General features: G+C 38.6%; 2 protein-coding genes across 3 annotated transcripts in view; both read right to left on the bottom strand.

Moving 5' to 3' along the window:
* Nucleotides 1-27,115, bottom strand: part of ed (hemicentin protein echinoid) — a 104,697-nt gene extending 77,582 nt beyond the window's left edge. For both annotated transcript variants that reach the window (XM_089731996.1, XM_089731997.1), the window contains exon 1: nucleotides 26,705-27,115. In XM_089731996.1, coding sequence (XP_089588122.1) covers nucleotides 26,705-26,753 — 49 coding nt within the window. In that variant the 5' untranslated portion in view covers nucleotides 26,754-27,115. The remainder of the gene's footprint in view (nucleotides 1-26,704) is intronic.
* Nucleotides 7,805-9,523, bottom strand: LOC149501829 (uncharacterized). Its single transcript, XM_089732004.1, has one exon. The coding sequence runs from the start codon at nucleotides 8,515-8,517 to the stop codon at nucleotides 7,822-7,824; it is 696 nt and encodes a 231-aa protein (XP_089588130.1). The 5' UTR covers nucleotides 8,518-9,523; the 3' UTR covers nucleotides 7,805-7,821.
* Nucleotides 27,116-27,350: the final 235 nt, after the last annotated feature.

The following is a 27,350-nucleotide window of genomic DNA, read 5'->3' as shown; positions in this document are numbered from 1 at the left end:
AAGAAATAGACTTATTTACTCCGGGACCGAATAACACAATGACATTCGCAGTAGGTACCTCAAGCACTACCTTGAAGCGCTGTTTAGTTAAGAGCTGATAGAATATGCAGAAATCTAATATTTCTTCTCGTAGCCAACCGTTTCAAACCATCAGTGTGCTTAGTGCGAGTTTTTTAACGTTTTCGATAGCGTAAAAGTTAACACATATTTGTATGGAATGGGATCGTTTGCGTACGTTTGCCGCTAGGGACGCTGTTCCAACTGCATACGGAATTGGGTTAACTTTTACGCTATCGAGAACGTTAAAAAACTCGCACTAAGCACACAGATCCACTAGAATCACCCTGATCAAATGGTAATGAGGTCCGCTCACATGATAAAAATGGAACACACTACACGTTCGGTGTGACCGGTTTTTTGTAGACTGCAAGCCAATGACCAACTGCGAAGATCTTTCTAGATTTATGTTAAAAACCCCCAAATCTTGGTAAATTCGTTTCATTTTCATATCTTAGTCAATAACCCCGTTATGAACGATATTATGGATGCATGTAAATGGACCAGATGAATATACAAAATGTCAAACGTTTAAGACAATCATCACCGTCTTGTAAATTGTTTTAACCATTTTAGTGCTGAGCTTATTTTCACATTTTGGCATAAATTGCTAAGAATTTTTGAAAAAAAGAAGTTAGCATTTATTTTGGTTTTATGCAAAATTCACAGCAAAATATTTTTAAATGATATTTTAATAAATGTTATTAACTTATTAAATTAAATAAAACGTTATACATGAGTACGCTAAAACACGTCCATGTATAGGTCGATACCTAAGTAATACCTATAATCAAACTGCGCAAACAGTTAGTATTCTGACGCTCCGAAATTTTAACACAATAATAAAGTCGATGTATCGACGGCTCGCGCTCAAAGGGTTAACATAGAACAATGTTCACTTGTCAAAACAGCTTGCACCTACTTCGACAAGAAAATGATATTTCTCGATTAATTGAAGAAACTACTGTTTTGCGTGATACCAGAACAATAATTTAACCATTCGTAAATACGCAAATTAAATTGCCAAGCGGAATCAATTCATTCGTGCACTTCCTATACGTTCCTAAATAATAAAGTAACCTTTACGACCTTCTAACTTAGACACGGAGGTCTTAAAGTCTTCCTTTGTTTCTCATTTATTTCTTTTCTTAGGTTTTCCCTCACAACACATTCTTAGCCAATTTTGCCTAGAGGCACAGTGAGATTAAAATATTCCCAGCAAATTTTGTAAGTATATAAATAATAAAAAAGAAGTCCGAGAAATGCTGTATATGTGCCCACCCCGAATACCGTTCAGACGTATGTTTCTGTGAAAAAATGTACCAAGAGTGTATTTATTTACTACTTTTGGCAGGTCATTTTGTTCGTCTTTGTCCCAAGATAGATGTGTCGGAATAAGTTATTTACAGCACATTCGCGTTTTCCTGTCTTGTTCGAGAATGAGATGGAAAAATTTTCAAAAATATCAAATTCAAATTGTAATCTGCGGCGAAACGTATCACATATTTGCTTAATCTTTATAAGAGTAAAATTCAACTAGCAATTATACTCGTTATATCTTTAAACAAGAAAATAACTAACATTTTTTCTGTAGACGAAATAGTTCAATTCCTAGAATTATGCCTGTACTGGTGGTTATCATGGTTTGTAAACTCTTAGAATGCTGATATTGCTGATCATGGATTTTATAAGAGTGTATAATAAAGTCACTGTTGAGTTTCGGAAACATTTGCAATTTCAGCTTTGAACAGTCATAGGCACATAGGCATGTAATTTTGTATGCTAATTAGGTACTTTAATCCTTACATACATTTCTTGGAAAACTCTCGACTACTAATGATGTATGTTGTCATCCTGTCATTCACGCTGTTTGCCAGTCTGCGGCGAATAAAAACCTGGAAATCGAAGAAAGGGGTTCCGAGTCGAAAAACGTGCGGCGGCTTCGAAACCATTAGCTTTTCATTTCACGTACTTTTCAACCTTTTGATCTGATGCCTATTAATTTCGTGTCTTATTCTCATTAAATTTACGTAAGTCAGTATTAAGTTCGGGTTTCCTATAAATACATCCATGCGTTGTTGTTTGTAAGGTAAGACAGCAGTGATATCCCAAAATGGAGACGTTTCAAGATGGATAGCAGTGTCTACCGTGTGGCAGAACCCGCAATACAGCAAGATAGTAATTTTAAATTACTTCTAAAATGTACACAAAAATAAAACAATGTTGCCCTGTGCTCAGCCGACACCAACTTTTAATCCGTCAATAGACATCCTCACTCCATAAAGTCTTTGAGTTCGACTTTTCATGACGAAAAGAAAAACCCTGTCACACGATATGGGGGTTAGAGGTAAGTTGCATCTTTTAAAAATTCGAAGCGATTCATATATCGGTTGCTCTAAAAAGAAATTTGTTCTTCCACAACAATAATTTTTCTTTTTAATTGCTGGATAATGAGTATTCGCAGTTTTATTTTGTAGAAGCCGTTGTTTTTTTTTAAAATTTAAATGTAATATTTAAAGTCCTAAGATATTATAACTGCTTGGATGGTTTCAATAAGCCATTTAAGTTTAAAGAGTAGGAAATCCGTAATTTTTAGGCACTGGAGACTTCAAAGTGATGTCCAAATACAAAGCATATTCCACAACCATAGTAACCTTACCTTAGTAGAACTAGCTACCAAAACACAAAAAAGAACTGAAATTTCTTTTTTTCTGTTTTAACGAATATGTCCACTTCATGTAGAAGTAGAAATCAAATAATAATAAATAGAAATAAGACATATTGGTAGATAAATGAGACATTATATAAATCGGATTTCAGAATTTGTTCTAAGGTAGGCAGGTCATTTAATGTCTACACTTTTTCAACTGCGAATTCCAAATATTGTTTTGTGACTGGTACGTATATTTATATTCTAAAATGGTTCAATTTTATTTCAAGGCAATAAATATAATATCTATCTATCTAAACTATAATTATCTAAAAACTATTTCTAACTAAATTTATATCTATCTATTCTACCTAGATTTTTTTTAAACTTATTTTGATATCAATCTAACTTTTAGGAAGCCGTGACCCGAAACTAACTTGCCCGAACATCTCATTGTGCTCGACAGAATGACAAGCAAAGTGACCAAAAATAACTAGTTGATAAAAGTGCTGGATCATGTATTTAATCTTGTTTTAAGGTTTTATTGGGTTTGATTACGATTTTCTCTAAACATCAACTTCCACAATGCCCTTCATGAAGCTTAGGATCGCAGCAGATGGAGGGAAATCGTACGGGAGAAGCTGATGCAGCGGGGGAGTCACGACCCTCAGTAATGAGGAAAACGACGCGAGGAGGAGGGGGGAGGGGTTTGATTAAAAATACACTTTTACGGTTTAATCCCATGTTCGTTATGTGCAACAGCTATTTCAATGTAGTGAACACTTTAGTTTTCCTGATAAGATATGACTTTATTTGTTAGTCTTGAATCATTAATCAAATAAGCTCGCGAAATTATCGAAAATAGTGATGTTAAATTAATTTCCTTTTTTCATCCACCTATTAGCTGGTAGCCTATTTTCAGCTTCTCGCGAACGGGTAATTTCCTTATGGAAAATTGCTAACATAAATAATATTTAATTGGCTAACGAAAGCACAATTAAAACAAAACTTTTTTTTTTTTTTTATGATTGAAAGTTTACTGGTTGCCCGAAGGCCTTTCCAGTTTCACCAGGACAGGTGGGCGAGCAAAGGCTCAGCCAAGAGGGGCGGGATTTGCTAACAACTGCCCGAGCGCCTCCGAAGGAGACCTAACAACTCAAGAGCAATTGTTTCGCGAATGAATCTACTACCGGATCGGAATCGCGACCCGCTGAGAAGATCCGACGAGAAACTCAGCGGGCTGATGCATGGGTTAGGTTGCACGTCGACCTCTTTGTCGAGTTCGACGAGTACGGTTACCGGGGTCCCTAAGCCTGCCCCTAGTATTAGAGCTGAAGGCATCTAATGCAACGGTTATTGGATCTGATGGATCCGTAAGGACGTGTCTAGGGCGTCGACGGTGACTGGCTCCTGCATGATCAGGATTCGGGGAGTAGTCAGCGGCGGCAACGATAAGGCGATTATCATGACGCATAGCCTTATCGAAGTATCGTTCCGACGCTGACTTCATGTATTTCCGAATTGATTCGAGGCCCAGGTCGTCGTGTAGGTCAACGTTCCTCACGAACCACGGAGCCCCGACAGCTAACCTACAAAAGCGGGATTGTAGGGATTGAAGGGTGTCTATGTGTGTGCGGGCCGCGTGAGCGAACACCACACTCGCGTAAGTCATGACGGGCCTTATGCAAGTTTTGTAAAGTGTCACCTTGTTCCGAAGGGACATTTTACTCCGCTTACAGATCATGGGGTAGAGTCTACCGAGAATAAACGCGGCACGGTCACGGACTGATTTTATATGCGGGCGGAATGTCATCGATGCATCCAGGGTAACGCCCAGGTACTTGACCTTCCTGGCCCAGGGTATGGATTGACTAAAGAGAGTAATCGGGGGTGTGAGATTCCTCCTCCTAATACGGGAGGAAATCCGTGTGGAGCTTCCCCTCTGAAATAGCACCGCAGTACTTTTCGCTGGGTTGATGTCTATGCGCCATTTTCGGAACCACTCTCCTAGGGCTAGGGCTGCGCTCTGAAGCTTCTTCGCGATTAGGGACTTGTTTCTACTGGAATAGTAAACAGTCGTGTTGTCGGCGAATAAAGCTAAATGGGTCGGCGGCGACCGGGGAATATCGTTGACGAATAAGCTAAATAGGAGGGGTGAGAGGACAGAGCCTTGCGGGACTCCAGCTGTGAGAGGTCGTGGGGCGGAGCGGGTTCCCTCGACTCGATATCGAAAAGAGCGGTTCGACAAGAAGTCCCGTATGATGAGCACGAGACTATCCGGCACGCCCATGTTGAATAGTTTGAAAATCAAACCATTGTGCCAGACTTTGTCGAACGCTTTTGCGACGTCGAAGAAGAGAGCTCCCGTGTATAACGGTTTTGGTCGATTAAGCCCCACAAGAATGTGCTCCGTGAGGCGGTGCACCTGTTGAACGCATGAGTGATTTGTACGGAATCCGAATTGTTCATCGATGAGAATGCCCTTGGATGAGACGAAGTCTCTGAGGCGTTTGTAGAGCAGACGCTCATACAGTTTGCCTAGAGACATGAGGAGGCTAATCGGGCGGTAGCTCGTCGGATGATTTTTTGGTTTACCGGGTTTATGTATGCCGATAACGTCCGCTTCTTTCCACACCGCGGGAAAGATACAGTTCGCCATAGCGGCATTGAAAATAGATGCCAACATCACGATGAGTTGGACGGGTAGAAGTTTAATAACGCGGTTAGATATACCGTCGGAACCGGGAGCCTTGCGAGGACGTAGGTCTTTGATCAAGTCTTTAACTTCCATCGGGGTGACGGGTGGTAACGCATCCGAGGGTGGCAAGGAGGCTCTGCGTTCTACCTCACTGTCTACTAATTCTACATGAACAGGGTCCATGGATTGAGTGCTGGGCGTGCACTGGGTTTGCAGTGTATCGGCCAGCAGCTCTGCTTTTTCATCATCATCGAACGCCGCGAGTTGGCTTGAGGGGCCTACGAGGGGGGGGCATAGTTACCACCGTATCCGATTTGAGAGTACGAGCTAAGCGGTAGTAAGACCTTTGGGAGGGCGCGAGTCTTTCTAAGAAATCAGACCATCTGGCATCTCGGACTTCGGCGATGCGAGACTTTACGTCGCGTTGTAGGGCACGCATTCGAGTACGATTATCCACGGTAGGATACCTATCGTAGGCGCGGATCGAGGCGTTCTTAGCTCTAAGGAGTTTCCTAATATCGTCGGGCAATTTGAAGCGGTGAAGGAAGTCTTCCGCTACAACTTGCTCCAATGACCTATCTAATGTCGAGGTGATGTGTGACGTTAAGATGTCTATGGCTTCAGCGGTATCCTGAGGAGACGGGGTAGAGTCCGGGCTAAACGGGAGCGATGGTGGATCAGATTCAGCCAGGCTGATGCCCAGCGTGTGCCAATCCACCACAGTCCTCGTGACGGGAACGGAATCGGGAGCGCGACCGAGCTTCATAACGACGGGACGATGGTCTGAATCTAACTCTGAAACTACTTCGATCGAGTGTAAGCGCAGAGTTACGTTTTTTAATAACGCTATGTCGAGTATATCCGGGCGATGCGCGATATTTAGCGGGTAGTGAGTCGGGGTTAGCGGAGCGACGATATCGAAGGCGAGATCATCGACTAACGCGTCAAGCCGCCTGCCATTCGGGGTTGTGGTGTGCGAGTTCCACCTGACGTGTTTACAATTAAGGTCGCCCGCCAGAATGACAGAGCTTCCCATGCCGAGCAGCGCCTCGATATCGCTGCTTAGAACGATCTTATCCGGTGGAAGATAAACGGACGCGATAACGATCGGCGCGTGTCCAGTCAGTGAGACTCGGCATACTGATGCTTCGATGTTAGAAAGCGCGGGGGGGTCGAGTGGGACGCAGTGCAGGGCTCGTCTATAGTAAATGACGGTACCACCACCACGAGCAGTGAGCCTGTCGTTCCTAACCATGTTATAGTTCGCGATTTTAGGGTCGCGGCGCGCGGGCTTAAGCAGGGTCTCCTGCACCAAAAAGATGTCAATTTGATGGTCACGCAAAAAATCACAAACCTGATCACGTTGATTTGCGAGACCGTAAGCGTTAAAAAATCCTATCGTTACGGATAGGGGCTTTATTCTACTTATGTACGCCATTGATTACCGGCGGAGCGAGGGGAGGACGTACGTATTTAACGACGCGTATACGTCAGCGTATTCTTGCACAACGGCGATGAAGTGTTGTGCAGTGAAGGCAGCGCGAATGGCGTCACCTAAAGCGTTAACGCGCTCAAAGTTAATCGATTGAAAGAAGTCGATCGCTAGAGCAAGATTGTCGGACGCTGTCGGAGGGAAATTCGCGGGGGAGGGGCGTATCACGGGGGTGGGACGAGTCGCGGGGGCGGGACGAATCGCGGAGGAGGGAGTTGTAGCCGTGTTCGTGTACGGCAGCGGTTTCGCCCAGGCCGAGCCACTGGGCACCGGCGCCGGAACGAACGCTGGCTTAGCCTGCGACACAGAGGGTGCCGAGGCTTTGATGTCTGGGTGGGAAGCTCGGAGGCGATTTTGGCGGGCGACGCGGCGATTTATTTTCGGGGCTCGGGGGCATCCGCGGTAATTTGCGGAGTGACCCTGTGTTCGACACAGGACGCAGCTAGGCGGTTCCGTCGCGGTTTTTTGATCGCGAGTGCATAGGGCCGTAGCGTGATCGCTTAAACACTTGACGCATCGGGGGCGCGCGTGACAGTTACGGGAAGAATGCCCGTACAGTTGACAGTTATGGCACTGGCTAGGAGTGCCTTTTTTATGGGGGGCTTCGACGGCGATACCGGAGAGCCTACAGACGGTCCGTATGTTAAAAATTTGCTTACCCTCGGGGGTAGGCTGGAGGGCGACTAGAACCATATTATATGGTTCCCTACCGCGGCCGGTGTGCATGCGGTGCACTGAATTTACTGGTAGGCCTTGTTCCAGAAGGTCGGCCTTGACGAGTTCGGCATCCAACTCTTTAGGGATGCCACGTATGACGGCACGGAGTTCGCGTTCCTCCTGGAGCGTATACGTATGGAAACTTATACGCTCCTTACGGAGGTAAGAAGAGAGGGCCCTATGGTCGTCGGGTGTTTGAACCTTAATTTAAATGCCGTTCGCGAGGTTACGGGCATTCGTGAAATTAATATTTTTGGCCTTAAGGGCCAGGGAAACTCGTTCCCAGGCTGCCTTCTCTTGAAGGATTACCGGGGGAGGGGTTTGTATTTTCTTTTGTACTCCCGGACGCGGCGACGGTGTAGCACGGGCAGGGGGAGCAACGGGGGTCGGTGGACGGAGGCGCGACGCGTTCGCGGCTCTGCTTACTTTGGCGGCCGCGGGAGCTCGGGCTTCCGCAGTTCGCCTCTTACCTTTTTGGACTACTGTGAATCCATCAGTCGAGGGGGCGGGGGAAGGATCGACCTCTATGTCCGACTCCGAGTCGGATGAAGAGGAAGGCGCGGGCGACCCGCAGGCGGGCGTTTTAGAGAGCGCGTGGTTGACGGTCGCGACGGAGGCCACGGACGATCGCTCGGGGGCAGTGGACGGCGTGGGCGCGACGGAGGCCGCGGATGAACGCGTGGACGCGACGTATGCTGCGGATGAGCGCAGGGATGGAACCGAGACCGCAGCGATCGACGCGGGAGCTTTGCTCGCGAGTATTGGAGACACGGGAGCGGCGGGCGCGACGGAGACCGCTTCTGAGTTCGCGGCGTGATTGGCTTTAAATTCTAAAAATTCGGCCGAAAATGTCGGGTACCTCAGAGGGAGGAATTCCGCGAACAGATCGATCGTGGACTCCATTTTAACCGTCACGTGCCCAGGGGGGGCTACCCCGGGACTTTAAACAAACTCGCCTTACGGCGAGGCCCCAAGATTATAATAATCACGATTAGTTACGGCACACAACCGTCCGCTCACAAACGGGCCACTAAGTTGCCGAACGAATTCCAGAAATTTAGGGGTCCGCCCGTTCACAAACGGCGGTGCGACGCAATTAGCACAGGTAGTCACTTCCGAGAAAACACTTGGACGCCAGATGTGCCACGAACCGAGGTCGGGCGATCGAACGAACAATGAGCACGTCAGCACGCGGCGAGTGCTTGGATCGGAATGAAAACAAAACTGAGATTAAGCCGTAAAAGTAGTTTTAATTACGAATCGTGAAAACCGGAGAAAATGTTTTAATGGACATTTTGCTTTTAATTCGATATTTTTATGAAATATTCAAGCGAAAAAAGTTAATTATAATTTATTAACTTTAACTATCTAGGTGAATATTACAACGACATATTTAAACTTCAGGTATTATGGAAACATTTTGCTTTTTTAATATTTTCTGGTGTTTTCGGTAGTAGTGGACGTGATTAAAACTACTTTTAGAGAGAGAGAGAGAGAGAGAGAATACACTTTATTGCACACCAAAACACAATTTACATTCAAAAAAAACAATCAAAAAAACATACATTTGTACAATAGGCGGTCTTATCGCTAAAAGCGATCTCTTCCAGACAACCGTTTAATTTATAGAAATTCTGGAAAATATAAAAAAATATAGCAGGTATGTTGCGGTGTACTATAGATAATATATTATAGAAAATATATACATACAATAAACAAAATATATACCGTTTACATTTAATATGAAATATATACCTATATTTATATACCAATATACATACTTACATACAATACATACTAATATACTTACATACACATAATACATCAACAGTATGGAAATAATAAATGATGATGCAAACAAACAGGACTAAGAAGATAAGTAGTGTTCCTTCACCATTCTTTTAAAACAGTTTAAAGTTTTACTTTTACGATTTAATTTGGCATTTAATAGTGTCACTGTATGTTATTTCCGAACGTTTTTATCGTAACATGATTAAACCGTAAAATGGGTTTTAATTATTTGGTTCTTGTTAATTATGGTTCGCCCCGTTGCAGCGTTGGTAGCATAAAATAAATTTCAATATACTATGACGAGTTTTTCATTTAAAAAATAAACCGGATGTATACAGAGGTCCCATTATAAGATAAATTATTTAAAATTTAATTAAATTTTTTAATATATTTATCTTTTATGGGAAATGTAGTAATAGAGTAACTGTTATGTAGGTAGGAGGTATGTACATACATATGTGTGTATATTTTGATTTATTTCAATCCGATTTTCGTTATCCAGTGTCGGTTAACAAACACAAACATCAAAAATTTGCATTCAAACGTAATTATAGTAGGCAAATAAATAAACAAGAAAAACTACGAAACCGTATTTCTGACGTAAATATGCGCATATTTAATGCATAATACGTTCGTGTTTAATATAATGAGGCAAAATAATAATTAGCACAACGTAACTGTGATCTGTTAATTACATTAATGTTTTCATAACGATCTATTTGGGAGCCGTATAAAGTTGTCACTAGTCGAGGTAATACAGGTCCATGGGGATACCACGGCGAAGACCGTTGTAATCCCTGTCAACTCCCACGATTCTTGGCGATAAATTTTACGTATATGTGATTACGTTAAGGGACTTGAAGTGTTACGATTCGGACAAAATTCACTTTATCTATAATCTATTAAAATTGACAAATATTTTTTTTATTTTTTTTATTGCTTAGATGGTTGGACGAGCTCACAGCCCACCTGGTGTTAAGTTGTTACTGGAGCCCATAGACATCTACAACGTAAATGCGCCACCCACCTTGAGATATAAGTTCTAAGATCTCAGTATAGTTACAACGGCTGCCCCACCCTTCAAACCGAAACGCATTACTGCTTCCCGGCAGAAACAGGCAGGGCGGTGGTACCTACCCGCGCGGACTCACAAGAGGTCCTACCACCAGTAACCAGTACCACCATTACTGCATAGTTATATTTTCGTGTAACGGTAAATGATCGGTGAGAAGACAATAAATCGATAATATCGACGCTATATCTCGCTTTTACTGAATCGTCGTCTTTATTATACATATTATAATGAAAACGCACGGGAAATTGATTTTCCATCTGTTCGTGAATATATGAGTTTCGTGAGAACCATCTGTACGTAATAACTAATTTTCATTTTTTTTTTTGGATATAAAACTGTTTTTCGGATTTCAATGCTTATGAGATTTACCGGGACCTTAGCGTTGAATGAAATGCTAAAATCTGTGAGCACGTTCCGAAGTACCTAGTCTTATTTATCCTGTGGGCGATCAACTGTTGCAACTAGACTAGACCTTAGAACATATATCTCAAGGTAGGTGGCGGCATTTACGTTGTAGATGTCTATGGGCTCCGGAAGCCTCTTAACAGTAGGTGGGCCGTGAGCTCGTCCACCCATATAAGCATTGAAGAAAAAAAAGATTTGGAACAAAGTGCCCATCAAGCGACTCAAATTCGTGAATAACGTATAAATTGGTCCGAGTGGACGCGTAGAACAACAAATCATAAGTTGGCAGTGACCGGAAATGCGGAGTACAGGGTTATCAAGTTCATAAAATATATTTTATCTATTAATCTCCTTAACTTTAGTGAGTTAAGATTAAATTAAAATTATAATTATTATACGAAGATTTAATTAAAATTACTTTAACGGTTCAATATCGTGTATTTTACTCTCATTATACAATTTATTTTCAATTAAAATAAAAGCTGCTTATTCGCGCTTCATTCATTTGCCATTTCACTATTCGCGGATTAAAAAAAAAGCGTCCCAACTCCTATACTCGCGGCTAAAGATTTCTTTATTCGCAGATCTAATCGGTACATACACAATACACTTTAATAAAAAGGATTCCAATATGTGCATATGTAGGTATCCACCGCGCTTTTCCATATTCAGGGTTTCTGTATATTTACGGAATATACCTAGTCAGGTCATAAGTATTGTCACACAGTAAAAACTTTTCTTTTAGAATGCTGGCCACAAAAAAGTTTATTGAATTCGAATTTCGAATTGTTCATGAAAATAAAAATAGTATACATTTAGAATTTTACTTCTTTTTTAAATATGGAGTGGACGCTTAAAGAAGACCGTGTTGCAGTTATTGCGTTGCATCGTTGCGGTTACGCGCCAATTCAAATATTTAACATACTGAAAAATTTGAATATAACCAAAAGATTCGTTTATCGTACCATCAAACGATACAATGAAGACTCTAGTGTAGATGACAGGTCAAGAAGTGGTCGCCCTCGGTCTGTTAGGATTCCAGCAATGATAAAAGCTGTGAAGGCGTAAATTCAAAAAAATCCAAAACCTAAGCAGAAACTGTTGGCCCTTCAGATGGGGTTAAGCAGAACCACGGTGAAAAGGGTGTTAAATGAAGACTTAGGGCTTCGGCCATATCGAAGAAAAACAGGAAATCGTTTGAATGCTCGTCTAATGGACCTGAGACTGAAGAGATGCCGCGCTTTGTTGAAGCGGTACGCGGGAAAAAAATATCGGGAAATTCTTTTTTCGGACGAAAAATTTTTTAACGTAGAAGAGAGCTACAACAAAAAAAATGATAAGGTGTACGCACACAGTAATGAAGAAGCGAGCAACCGTATTCCGCGTGTCCAACGAGGTCATTTTCCATCCTCGCTCATGGTATGGTTGGGAGTTTCTTATTGGGGCTTATCAGAGGTACATTTTTGTGAGAAAGATGAGACGACTGGCCGCGCAGATTGAAGGCCTGTATTCAAAATCACGGAGGTCATTTTGAATAAACTTTAGTGTCATAAGAATCTATGTTTTGTTAAGTTCATTTTGGTATATGAATGGTTACATAATGAATAAACTTGTTTCAATTATTTTACCTTAAACATGTGACAGAATTTATGACCTGACTATGTATATCCTGCGAATAGACTTTACTCTATATATACTTTTTTAATCAATAAACGTTAACTTGAATTTCTACACCAATGACACGGTTATTCTCCATTTGCAACATACATAAAATATTAACCTCATAAGTTTGATATAGCAAATTAGGATATATTCAAACATAATTAATTATATCACAGGTACATATAAATTTCGCTGTCATCTGACATAACTTTAGGAAGCTAATGTCTACCGTTCAAAACTGATTACTTAAGTTTAAGTTCAGATCATCAAAGTGCTCATATTTGCGACGAAGACGAACCTGTTAAAGTATAACCAAGTTTAAGCTGGTTACCTGCGTAATGAAAGCTAACATACATTTTCAAATTTGATACGATTTTGTTGACTACGGTGTGTTTATATCATCGTTTATACCATAAATTTTCTACCATTATCTAGCGTAAATTTATATCATCTGTGGAAATGTTCTTAGTTGTCATAAATTTTACTATTAAGTCTTACTAAAGAGCATGATCAAATGTAAAACAATGTGCTCCGTTAAATCTAGGACTGCTTATTAGCTTCACGTTATTTTAGTTACAAAGACTAAAAAGTGATATATTTTGAGAAAACGCAGACAAATTCCACTGAGTTTCTCGCCCGATCTTCTCAGCGGTCGCGGTTTCGATGCGGTGGCAGTTTCTGCGAAGTACTTACAGCTCTTGCTAGGGCTAGTGTTAGCAAATTCTCTGAGGTTGAGCCTGTGAGCTCACATACCCATCCGCGCGTAGCTGGAATAGTCCCTTTGGCTCTTAGTGAATGAGTATGAAAAAAAAACCGTTTTAAAATGACGTAGCATTTTTTTTACACGGGTGCGTAATAACATCCCTTGTGTGTGACGAAAAATCTGCGTGAACTTTTTGTATTATTTACAGCAATCTGCCGGTGCTTTTAGCGTATTGCTTTTATGCCTATATTTCTATATATGCATAGAAGCATGATGGATAAAAGCATATATGTTATTTGACAACTAGAACCGTCCCTAATTCTATGTTAGTTACCGGTACCGTGGTTACGTACATATATCGATGATTAGGAACTAAGATTTTTTTTTATTTAAAAGGAAAATTTATTGAAAAGTGGTAGTTTATGGACCAAAAACGGTGATCTTAATATTTACGTGGAAAATTGGAATTCATTTGTTTCAACACAAATAAGTTGTAAGCATACTTGTTAATTGTGAAAATAAATGACCACCCATAACCAATGACCAACTCATAAAAAGTTAGATAGAAGATTTCGGATTGTCATAGACAGCCAAATAATTATCCTTTTCTCGAGTGTTTGATGATGGATAATTTAATTAACACGTTCATGAAACCTTATAAAGCACTGCCGTAATTAAACAACCGTTTTGGGCCTCCAAAATACTGTAAAAATATTGTTTTGAAACTAAACTCGTTAGATATACATTTTTTTTATTTTTTTTATTGCCCTTGTAGGCAGACGAGCATACGGCCCACCTGATGGTGAGTGGTTACCGTCGCCCATGGACTTCAGCAATGCCAGGGGCAGAGCCAAGCCGCTGCCTACCGTTTAATACTCTCCACAAGCCTCGTTTGAAGAAGGACATGTCATAGCGCTCGGGAAACACCGTGGAGGGGAGCTCATTCCATAGCCGGATGGTACGTGGCAAAAAAAGACCTCTGGAAACGCACTGTAGATGACCGCAGTGGCTCCAGGTAGTATGGATGAACTCTACTCCGGTGGTAAAAACGAGATGCCGGTATCATCTCGAACAATTCCTCAGAGTACTCCCCATGGAACAATACATATAGTCTTTTCGCATTAAAAGTGTACAATTTCCAAAAATATTTGAAATTTAATTAATATGCGAAATCATTTGGTGTCACCAGTATTTTTCTCATAAACACTATCAAAAGAGCGTAGTTTAGTTATAGTTTTTTTTTCTTTAGTTTACCTATGCTTTGACTACTATTACAAAATTAAAACATAATTTTATCTTACTTTCAAATACTAATAGATAATGTAACTGGTAAAAAATAAAAAAATCATGTTGCAAAGATGATTAATATTAAAAATATCACATGTTAAACCTTTAAAACACTCTCCTGTAAAATTAGTAAGTTTTGAGATTATACAGTTTTAATGCAAGAAAACGTTATAATTCTCTCGTTATAATACTGTAATTCTCCTTAGCAGAAGCCTCTGGTAATACTTATTTATTGAAGTACGAATGCAGAGTTTTTGAGCGAATTATTTCCAAAGAACAGCTGTGCGAGATTTATCTGTTTTATCTGTTGGGAATGCAAATATTAAAAATAACTTTATATTCATTAATTAATTAATGTCCTGATTACACACTTAATTAGTTTAGAACAATGCGAATCGGTGCTGCCAATCACCCTGAGACGAGGGGTCCGTGCACGGCGTCAAAATAACGGCTATCCTTCAAATCTTCATTTAACCACCATTTTACTGGTGGTAGGACCTCCTGTGAGTCCGCACGGGTAGATACCACCACCCCGCCTATTTCTGCCGTGAAGCAGTAATGCGTTTCGGTTTGAAGGGTGGGGTTGTTGCCGTTGTAACTATACTGAGACCTAAGAACTTATATCTCAAGGCGCATTTACGTTGTAGATGTCTATGTCACTTAACACCGGGTGGGCTGTGAGCTCGTCTACCCACCTAAGCAATAAAAAAAAACCATCATAATAATAATTATCGAGTCGTCCACAACACAGAAAAATATCGTGTGTCATTACGTAAAATACAGATTGTTATCGCTGGCATTTATCAACTCAACTGACTACCACTACCGTAAATAAATTACTACGTAAATTCTCCGTGAACAAGAAATATTTCGATTCGTGATTTACGTAAATTAGGTTTAATATACATACTCAAGGATACCAAAAAAACATCTAAAATGAAATTAACTTCCAACTTATAATAGGATCGAGACCTTTGAGGATTATACTTATCGCTAATAAACGTTTTTATTTCTTAAGAAAAGCAATTTAATTCAGATAAAACAAGTTTAATTTCGCTTAGTTTTGTAATCTAATTTCTTTTATCCTCCGGTAAACGAATCATTCGAAACAAATCAAAGTGATTACTTTTAACGAGAACGAAAAGTTTCCTTACTTACCTGTGGTTTAAACAACTTTTAACAAATTCCATATCTCAATTTGCATTAGGTACTCATTTCTATCTTTTACCATACAATCATATTAATCTATATATTAATACGTGAAGGGAAAACTTTGTATCCCTTTTTACGAAAATTGCGCGGACTGAGGAGTATGAAATTTTCCACACTTATAGAGATTATAGAGAAGAAGTGCACAATGCTAATATTTTTTTAAAATAATGCATAAATAAAGAAAACATTACACACACTACTATGTATTTGACACACGCACGCATGCATACTATTTATTCTCAAACTTTTCTTTGCAGTCTGCCAGTTATAGTCTGTCAAATTGAGAATAGATTAAACTGTTTTCTCTTTATTAATATTTGTCTAAAGTATAGTCTTGACGAAATCTGCGATTAAAGAAGTATAAAAGTCCTTGACAATAGAATCATAATAGTGTACAAACTTACAATTTCAATTAATTATAGTCGAATTTCGACTACTGCGGGACCACTAGTAAGAATTGATTTATGAAAAATAACAAAACGACCCAGTTTTTTTTTCTTTTCTGATAAACAAAAATTAATTAAGCTGTATTTTAAATATCGAGTTCAACAAATTCTAGCCACACGTTTCATATCGCCACTTTTTAATCACAGTTCTTTAAGTTTTAATGAATTCCGAAAATTACCATCCAGTCCTAACAATGATTTACATTTCAGAACGGATAATTTCAGTTCGGGATACACATTAAATATTTGCGGTCCAAATTACGAATTTACAGTTCTTAATAATCACATGTCCGATACTCGTATCCATAAATACTTTAAGATATACCCTGTGTTTATTATTATTATATAAATTGATGAATAAATATTCATGATGCTAATTGATGTTCAGTTTTGAGTGAAACCACGTCCGCAGTCTAAATCTGATGCAAATTTCATACTAAAATAGAAACTTGGTCTCTGAGGAGACGCGGCATCAGCACTGATTGTAAAGCTTTGTATTTAAAGTCCAGCTCGAGCGACGAACGTTTTCGTCTGTAATATATTCGCTTTTATTTTTTCATTTCCTTTATATATTTACAACTACCTTCCCACCTTCCATCTTGTAATATCCTTAGTTGGTTTTCCTACTTAACTTCCTGTAGGACTCCTCCGTGCAATGATTACGTGTTCCGGTTGGAACGGTGAGTGTTCTAAACTGAGATTACTCTCAATATCTGAATCTCAATGATGGGCTATGGACTTAATACCTCACATACTTACTTAATACATAAAACATATCACATGCTATTCACCAATAAAATGTATTAGTTATTCGGAATGTATACATAAAAACAATACATTTACAGTTCCAATCAGTATTAGGTATAATAAGGACATAATGAGCATACCATATACACGGAGGGAGCATAAGAACCCGAAGTATAACAAACCTTATTATCGATTGTATTAGGCAACGAGACATGTATCGCCTGGGGCCCTAATGGTATTATTATATTGATAATGCTATTGCTTTCCCGAAGCTATAAATTCAACGTAAATATTAAGGTATCGAGTAATTTATGTTACCTAACGTTATGATATTTTGGGAAACGTTCTCAAGCTCCTTAATGTAACAGTTTATATCGATAAAAGTTTAATTATTATAGAAACTATTATCGATTCGTTACACGTCCGACACCATCACTAGTGTTTGCTTCATCAAAGAACCCCTCGATGCTGCGGTTTACGATACGAATATGTATCGTCGGTGTACATTAAGCCAATTAATTCGTCGATTTTAGTATAATGGCACTTACGATTTATTCATGGAGGCTATAGATCGATAGTGCCCGTTCAACTTTTATGAAAATTTGAAAGAACTTAATACGTTGTTTGTTTGGTTTGTTGTTTTAACTTCTATTTACCACTAACGGAAATGTAATGGACAATTAATTCCAACTAATTTAGCTAACTATAATTTATATTAGTGATGATAATAGAACTCAGAGTGCTCTGAGGAATTGTTCGAGATGATACCGGCATCTCGTTTTTACCATCGCACCGCCCGCCACCGGACTAGAGTTCATCCATACTACCTGGAGCCACTGCGGTCATCCACAGTGCGTTTCCAGAGGTCTTTTTTGCCACGTACCATCCGGCTGTGGAATGAGCTCCCCTCCACAGTGTTTCCCGAGAGCTATGACATGTTCTTCTTCAAACGAGGCTTGTGGAGAGTATTAAGCGGTACGCAGCGGCTTGGCTCTGCCCCTGGCATTGCTGAAATCCATGGGCGACGGTAACCACTCACCATCAGGTGGGCCGTATGCTCGTCTGCCTACAAGGGCAATAAAAAATAAATAAAAAACGATTAAATCAATCTTACAGCTCAATGTCTAATGATGCAGTATATTTGAAAGAAATATAAAACTAGCGACTGAAATTAAGTGTTTTATCATAACGGTACCATTCGCGACGTACGTGTGCTTTACGGCGTCCATTAAAATCAGCATAGCCTCGGTTCGCTGTACTAATTATACGAGTGATATAATATGTATTATAACGCCTGATTCTAACAGCACGGATATAGTGAAAAGTCTATTTGAAAATAGGATAATTCTCACCCATCAGATTGGAATAGGATAGTTTGGGATATATATAGAAATATTTATATTTATAATAATTCCACATATGGAAATAATATATGTGAAAATTATAAGTATCATTTTCTAAACAAATATACTGCAAGTGTTGCGCTCTTTAGATACTAAATTCTTCCAAAAGTGCTACGCTACTATGTGGTCCAGAGTATTTTTGTAGGTTTAAATGACTATGGAAAGAGGTTCCTTACTCTTCTTCTCAGTCAGACACTCTTGTCAGAGTGGTCGTGATTGCGCTGATGCTGTATGTGCAGAAGGACCGGTTAGGTCGCCCATGTTCCCGATGACCGCCCTCCAGGCAATACGCTTCCAGGTTTGGCGGTTCGAAGCGTTTCGAGTACATTCGACCATAGTGGACTCAATTGTCATCTTTATTAGGTCAGTTCAGCGGGTCGGTGAGCGGCCGCGTGATCTCCTGCTTTCCACCCGGCCCTGGATTACCAGTCTCTCCATCGAGTGCTCTTTTCTGTAGATGTGTGTGAAAGAATTTTAAAACCCTCAGTTGCACAGTTGACGACAGTCGGTCTTTAATACAGAGTTCTTTGAGGATGGATGCATTGGTGCGGAATGCCATCCATGGGATCTTTAGGGCTTAAAATCTGATAGTGCCCCTGGTTTTGACAAAATTCCTACTAGTTTTTTAAAAGCTGCTCATGAATTTACAGTGCCCGTCATAACCCATCTTGCAAATGTATGTTTTGACCAAGGAATATTTCCATCTGCGTTAAAAAAAGCCCTAATAACCCCTATACACAAGGGTGGGGACGGTTCTATTCTTTCAAATTACAGGCCAATCTCAGTTCTTTCGTGTGTTTCAAAAATATTGGAAAAGCTAATGAACATCCGGTTGGTTAAATTTCTCGAAAAGTATCAAATACTTTCGCCGTATCAGTTTGGCTTTAGACGAGGTCTATCAACGGAAGATGCAATCTTGGCACTTACTTCTTCTGTTACAGAAACTCTGGACAAGGGAGGTAAATGTCTTGCCGTTTTTCTTGACCTCAAAAAAGCCTTTGATACTGTTTCCATCCCAATACTTTTGCACAAACTAGAAAAGATTGGAATACGAGGTTCGCCACTCTTATTGTTTAAAGATTATTTATCTGATCGCAAACAAAGTGTCAAAATAGATAAATATACTAGTCTAGATCAAAACATTATATTCGGAGTGCCGCAAGGGAGTGTACTCGGCCCGACATTGTTTCTCATATATATAAATGACTTGACTAGCATGGCCATAACTGAAGGACACATTCTGTCTTATGCCGATGACACCGTCTTAGTATTTTCGGGGAAAACGTGGGAGTGTGTTCAAAAGTCAGCGGAAAATAGTTTGGTAAAGGTAGCGTCATGGTTAAATACCAATTTACTCAGCCTTAATACTGAAAAAACCAACTATATTTGCTTTTCTATATATGACAGTACTCAGCCAAAAGACGATTTTGAAATAAAAATTCATGAATGTTTAACACGCCACCGAGGCTGTTTATGCGCTAAAATTAATAAAGTACGACAAACAAAATACTTAGGAATAATATTGGATCAGAGACTATCTTGGCATGTGCATTCAGAACTAATAATGAATCGAACAAGAAAATTGATATGGATCTTCAAAACACTGCGTCATATAACCACAAAGAAACTGTTAAATGAAATTTATATAACTTTAGCACAATCAGTCTTAGGATATTGCTTGTCAGTTTGGGGAGGAGCCACTAAAATAAAATTTTTAGAACTAGAAAGAGCCCAACGGTCTTTGATTAAAGTGATGTTTTTCAAACCTTATCGTTTTCCAACGGAACAACTATACATTACATCTGGGCTATTAACCGTAAGAAAACTATATATTCTTCAACTAGTTCTAAGGATACACAAAAAAATGTGCTATGACCCTGAGATAGCAAATAATAAAAATCGTAGAAAGAAAGATGTAACGCCTCTTGTTACAGTCAAAACCACATTTGCTAAAAGACAGTTTGTCAAACAATCATCACACATATACAATAAACTTAACAAAGAACTAAGTATATATCCGATGACATCCTTTAACTGTAAAAAATCTGTTATTGAATGGTTGAAAATCAAAAGCTATAAGGATGTTGAAAACATTGTTCAAGCAATGATGTTATAATAAACACACACACCCACGCGCATGCACGCGCGCACGCACTCACTCACACACACACACACACACACACACACACACACACACATTATTTCAATTAGGATTAATTTATTTATATTATAAAATTTGTTTTGTTGCTTATTCTTATAAAATATTATGTAAATGGCTATAGAAGAGCGGTATTTCCTAAACAAGCAAGTATTTTGCTTAAAAGGAGATTCCAAACCCTGTATGTTTAATTTATAAGTTGAAGCAATAAATATTTTTTCATTTTCATTTTCATTTTCATTTCATTTTCATTTTCATTTAGGAGGCGTCTCCAGCACCACATCTTCAGTGATCGATTTTACGGCAATCCTGCAAATCTTAGAGACCAGGTTTCGGCTCCATAGAGAAAGATTGGACTTCCACTCCCTTTCATGTTGTAGTACTTCCACCAGGTAGAGTACAACATGCAAATTTATTTGAAATATTGAAAACAATCGATCTAAAAGGACATAATATGAGTTACGAAAAGAACAAGCGCACGGCCCCTCTGGGGTTAACTGGTGACCAGAATCCACAGACATCAGCAACGTAAATGCAGCCACCTACTTTGAGTTCTAGGTCTCAGTTCTAGATTACAAAGGCTGAAGTTAATACTTCGCGGCAGGGTGGTGGTACCTATCCGTGTGAGTTAAGAAGACGCCCTACCACCAATACTATTATGGTTAAAAGCGACGAATATACTCAGGAAATAAACTCAGCGAGCAAGCCTGTGGCAGAATAGCTAGTAAGCAAAATATACATATTTAGGGATGTCTGTCAAAGATGCATTATTCTCTTTAACCCCCACTCGGAATATATTTTTACAGGATCTTTGCGTGTTTTGGAAGAAGGTTTGACATACGATGTAGCAGTGACACGACCTTACACTTGCGTTCACTTGAAGAATCTGAATAGACTTTTAAATAAAATTTCGCATTAGCAATTTTTCTTTGAATCCAAAACAAAATCAGGTAAATGACAACATAATAATGTATGCCCATGTGCAACTACTTAGATTACAATGAACCTTGAAAGGACCTAAAATATTATTAATTATGTCGATGACCCTAATCAGTATGGTCTAGAAATAAGATGCAGAAATCGAGCAAGTAACGACTAAGCTTTTCAAGAGTATGATCATTCTGTGTAGATTAATCGATTCTGCACCCATCTATCCCGTTTCTAACTTATCTATATCCTTCTGTGCGGAACTGATATTCATAAAAACCATGCGTCAAAGAATATCAATGGGAAACACTATAAATTTGTATTGTAAGCCTGCACCGGGTAAGTACCACAATCCTGCCCATTTCCGCGGCGAAGTCGCCCTATGATCCAGTCGCAAGCTGGAAAAGCTTTTATACAATGTTGAAACTTCAACCTCCTGTCTCAAGGTGGGGTCACGGCATTCACGAGAGCGTGCACAATGCAAATTTAACAATTTTCGCTTTGAACTGCTACAGCTTATAACCCAAGGCAAACTACAAAGAAATAAGAGTAAACATAAGTGATGATCAACCTTCATTATCAGAAGATTGCACTTACAGAAGATGAACGTTCGGAGGTCATTCACCAGCATAATCATCGTGTGATGGAAGAATGATATCGTCATTTGTGAGCGGAGTAACTGTGTTACTAACAGACACGCTCGCTGCGAATTGTTAGTTACGATGAAGTGCTGACGTGGGCTCAATAAGTAAAAGTTAAATAATTATCTACGAGTTTTTTTCTCTTTTTTTTTCGAAATAAATTCGATTCGTTCGCATGCGGATGACGGATATAAGAAAACGTCACGGATCAGGACAGTTACAAATGAGTAATAAGAACCCTTTTGATGAACGATCCCGGAGATCTGACGAGTAATAATGTATTACATAGAATTATATCCAGTAATGACAGAAAGGGACTATTGTCGCCAGTAAAGGCTGATTTTATTATCGAAGCATCCAAAAAAATAGATCGATGAAGAAAGAGGTAAAGGCTGACCGAGATCTGGGAACTTAATTGTATGTAGTTCTTATAAGATAATATTTGCTTATAACAAAATTTGTCGTGAGTACGGTTATTTTGGAAAAATTGAACTAGCATCACACCAATTTAGAATTTAAACGGAATCTTTTATTAACAATGGCCTTCATCGCCAAGTGACAATTCAAGTGTATTTCAGTTTTCTTTATTTATTTAAGAATGTTTTTAACCTTTTAATTTGATGAATAATTGTTTTATTATTTTAGCAGTTTCGTAACGGTATTTAAATATTGTCTTTATTTTGGAAACAAAAGCTTCGAAATCATGAACGAACGAATTTGTTTTTTATTAACAAATTAAAACTGTTACAGTATACGATTTTGTTGTGACTTCAATTAAACTGTAGCGTTATTTATTTCAAGCGTTCAATAGCCTTTTCTCCTCTCATCATTTTTAGCATAAACCTATAAATTTTACTGTTTAAACATTGATTTTAAAAGCAATATTACCAGTTTGTTTAATTAATGATTTTCGCGAACATCTGAAAACCAAATACACATATCATAGGTATAAAAATACCTATACACCTACATAATATGGTAACAAACACAAATGCAGAGTAAATCTCTTAGATAGCGTAAGAATTTTGGCAACCGAACTAGAGAAATTCTATACTTTGAGATCCAATACGATGTATGGGTGAATCCTATAAATTTATTGCGAAGTACATATTATTATGTATATGAGAAACTAAATATAAAAAAAAAAGTTTAACTTTTTTTATAACTTTAGTGTAAAGATAGAATGAATGTCAACATAAATCAGTAGTTTACCTGTAATTTTTTGTCATTATTGTGGTTTTGTTCCACGCACCGTGACATGATGGGGTCACTCAGTGGCAAAGGAGGTCTGAGACAATCAGTCTCATGCAAGCGGAAGCCACCATCGCTCGAAATAAAGAAAACGAGGTTCGTGTCAGTTCGTGTGAACTCAACCACGACAATGCGACCGTTGGGAATAACACGTTATATTCATAAACTAGAGACCGTTTTTTTTTTTTCTTCAGCGAGATTTTCTTATTCTCGTGTAAGTGTCGTTAGTCAAACCGTGTCTCGAATCTCAGATCCAATGCGATAATATGATAGGGTGAGAATCATATTTAATGCGGTTAATAATAATAATTAACAGATAGCGTTGGTAAAAAATAGAAAAAAGGTATATATATATAATTTTGGACAGTCCATAGTAAAATTCCAAACGTTATTAGAAAACTTCGTTCATTAGATACTACTAGAGGTCCCGCAGTAGTCGAAATTCGACTATAATTAATTGGAATTGTAAGTTTGTACACTATTATGATTGTATTTTATACTTCTATAATCACAAATTTCGCCACTATAATTTTTTTTAACAAAGGTAAACAATATTTTATCTATTCTCAATTTGACAACAGACGCCAAGAACAAAAGCTTGACAATATCTAAATAGTATGCATGCGTGTTTGCGTCAAATACATGGTATGTAGTGTGTGTAGTGTTTTCTTTATTGATTTAATATATCTTTTATGCATTATTTTAAAAAAATATTAGCATTGTGCACTTCTTCTCTATATTCTCTATAAGAGTGGAAAATTTCATACTCCTCCGTCCGCGCAATTTTCGTAAAAAGGTATACAAAGTTTTTGCTTCACGTATTAATATATAGTATACTATGTATAATACTTAAATATTTATTTGAAGCTCTAGAATGAAAGCAGAACAATCCAACATTGTACCATAACAGAATGTAAAAGGTTAAAAAAATATTGTATTACAAGGATATTATCGGTTGTATTATAATATTCTTTTAAATATTAATATGTACTGTTAATTATTTTTGCTACTTTATTTTTAAAATTTTATATGAGTATGAATAAATTTCAATTAACTACTACCGGTTACATCTACAAGTCGATTTATTACTTTAAATTTTAAATCTATTTCTTTAATACAAAGTAAATTTTTAGTCAAATCGTAAACTCCTTCCTTTTTATATTCTGTTGCTTAATTTCGTATATTTTTCCCTGGTTCCTTTTCGTTCTAAATATTCAACAATGAAATGCACCGGAAGTACTTAATTATTATTTATACTTTGATTACCATTTCAAAGAAATTACAAATGACAGAAAAAAAACACCAGTATTCTGGTGGTATATTCTTTCATAATTCTTAAGGGTAGGGGATTCGGATTTCCGCGAATTTATGTAGAGGATAAGGGCAGCTTTGCGCAAAAGGTAGTCCTGATATTCTAGCGAGAGGGTCTCGGCCGCTAACAATTGAAACAATAAAGGAAAAGGCGTCTCTGAACCGGACAATCCCTTAGCAGGATATTGTTTTATTCGCTCCGAGGCAGGGCCGTAAATATTTAAAAGCTTACTGCCGGAAAGTACGGAAGCACTGGATGACCCCCTAAAATCCCACAGGGCCGATTTCACGTTCTTTATATAAATCGTCAAAGAATTTACAATATTAAACAAATGTAATGTGATTTTTTTAATTAAAACTGAGACATACATTTATTATAATTAGTCGCTTCAACTGATTTCATTGATTAAAAATGTTAGTACACAAGTATTCGAAATATTGAAATGTTATAATATTAATTATTTTATTTTGTTTTATTTTTATTGATATACAGATCGCGACAGCTCACGACTTATCTGGTATTCCGTGAATTCCTACTTTAAACCTAAGGTGATGTCTTTGTAGAATTGAAATAACGGATATCTACCACCCCTAACTTTGATATCGGAACGCAAACCATACAGAATATTGGTAGGTACCAAACCATACGGATTTAAAATAATGTCGAATAATAAATATTTGTTTCTCGCCGGATCTTCTAAGTGGGTCGCGTTTCCGATCCGGTGGTAGATTCTGCGAAGCACGGCTCTTGCTAGGATGGTGTCAGCAACGTCGTCAGGTTTGAGCCCCGTGAGCTCACCTACTAGTTAAGGTTACGCTGAAATTGCCTCGCAAGGCTCTTATCTTACGATAGGAAAAAAAAAGTTAAATAGCATGGTCTCTATTTTGTGATGCGTGTACGAAATGATAACTTATTCCACATCTCACAGAATTAAATCTCGTTTAAAACTAATCAACTGCGTGGAGTAATGTAACTCAAAACTCTGGAGCTAGAGGGTCTGAGAGCCAGATAACTTTGTAAGCGTATAGACTTACTCCATCCCGAGCGTTCGGTCGCCACCGCAACGCACACCTGCATCGGACCAAACCGGTTTCTATAAACATGATTTCACTCTCTCAGCGCGCCATTGGCGTTGCCTAATTTACGCATTCAAGCTTGAGATCCAACTTATTTATTTTTCTTAGTTTTATCTTGGGGCTTCTTAAAATGATCAACCGATGCATTTATGTAACACGTGACCCTTTATAGTGTAGAATTTTAAATTATTAGTACCCTACGTGTAGGCGTACCACAATTCTCGGCTAAAATTTAAATCTGAATAGGTACCTTTTCTCAACTCTCTCCAACTCTTTACTAGCTTTTGAATTGAAAAAAATCGAATGATGAATGCAAATCGAGTAATTGTAAATCATCCTGCAAATATACAGCTAATACCAACACTAGTTAACTTAAACTCTGAATACCGAATCTAATACTAATATTTATGAGATAATAAATTTCCTAGGACTCAGACTGGTTAAACGTCAAACGTAAAATTGCAATCCTTAAAAGCTTTGGATGCCTAATCTCTTATTCAGAAATAAAGTTCCCTCAAGCCTAAAACACCTTTCTTAAATATAGACTAAGCATAGCCCGTGGTTCTACTCGCAATAAAATTCGAATAAATTGTTGTTACCTTACATTTTTGCAACGGTTTAATAAGTTTCGTAATGGTATGCAGGCATACGCAAAAAGTTAAAATTTTAACTCAATGTAGCAAAAAATACAACTAGATAGATATTGAGAAACGACAAACATATTTAGTTAAAATTTTAACTTATGAGACACACGACGATAAGATTATATCTCAATGTTCTTTCGTTTTTGTGTAGGTACTTACTTTTAACAATGGGAAATGTAACCCTATTGTGTTCTTAACTCGAGCTATCCTCAGAGAACAGTGTACCCACATAGCTATGGTATCACCATTGTAACGACGGTGCACCTTTACACACAAGCAAACAGGCAAACTGTTGATACAACGGACGCTGTGTGAAGTGACTCAGAAACTAAGTAGGTAGCTCCGCTTACCTGTGCAAATCAGCAGTAAAGTCAACGGTGAAAGCCGATCGGACTTCATGTTGGTGATCCAAGCAACTTTCTAGCAGTCGTTCGTAAAAAAATTCAATCTTAAGCGCCCATCTTGCAACACTGGTTTTTGAGATTATATGCTTAACTCCAACTTAACTGTCATGCATTGTAAACTCACTCGCACAATAGTATTAAATATTCACTTTCAAAACTTTTTCACTAAGTTAATTTAGTTTAAAACTGAATAAATTGACACGTTCCAACTTTGTAAACTTCGTAAAACAATCTCATTTTCCAATCCTCAGTGTAAACTTTGAATGTAAACGCGATCGCTCTGTAACGGAGCGCCAGACACGTTATACACGAGCGACGGTTAACCCAAGGCTAACACGTCGTTCCGAGCAACAAAGCGCCACGCGTGAAAGAGACGAACTTACTTTCGTCTCGCTCTCTTGCTAAAGTTTACGTTGTCTTGTCCGGGAATGAAGTGGCAACAACGCGCTACCGGTAACGTATGGCGAGTTTTTCACCAGAGGGCGACTCAAAATTAAAATTCTACGCCAGTTTAAGCAACAGAGAAACGCAGCTGAAATCTAACTCAAGTTTATTTTTTATTTTTATTATTTCTTATAATTCTTGAAAGCTC

The sequence above is a fragment of the Bombyx mandarina genome, chromosome 12 (genome assembly GCF_030267445.1).
Source record: "Bombyx mandarina strain Sakado chromosome 12, ASM3026744v2".
NCBI lineage: Eukaryota > Metazoa > Arthropoda > Insecta > Lepidoptera > Bombycidae > Bombyx > Bombyx mandarina.
Note: the sequence above shows the minus strand (reverse complement) of the source record. Positions and strands in the feature narration are given on the sequence as shown.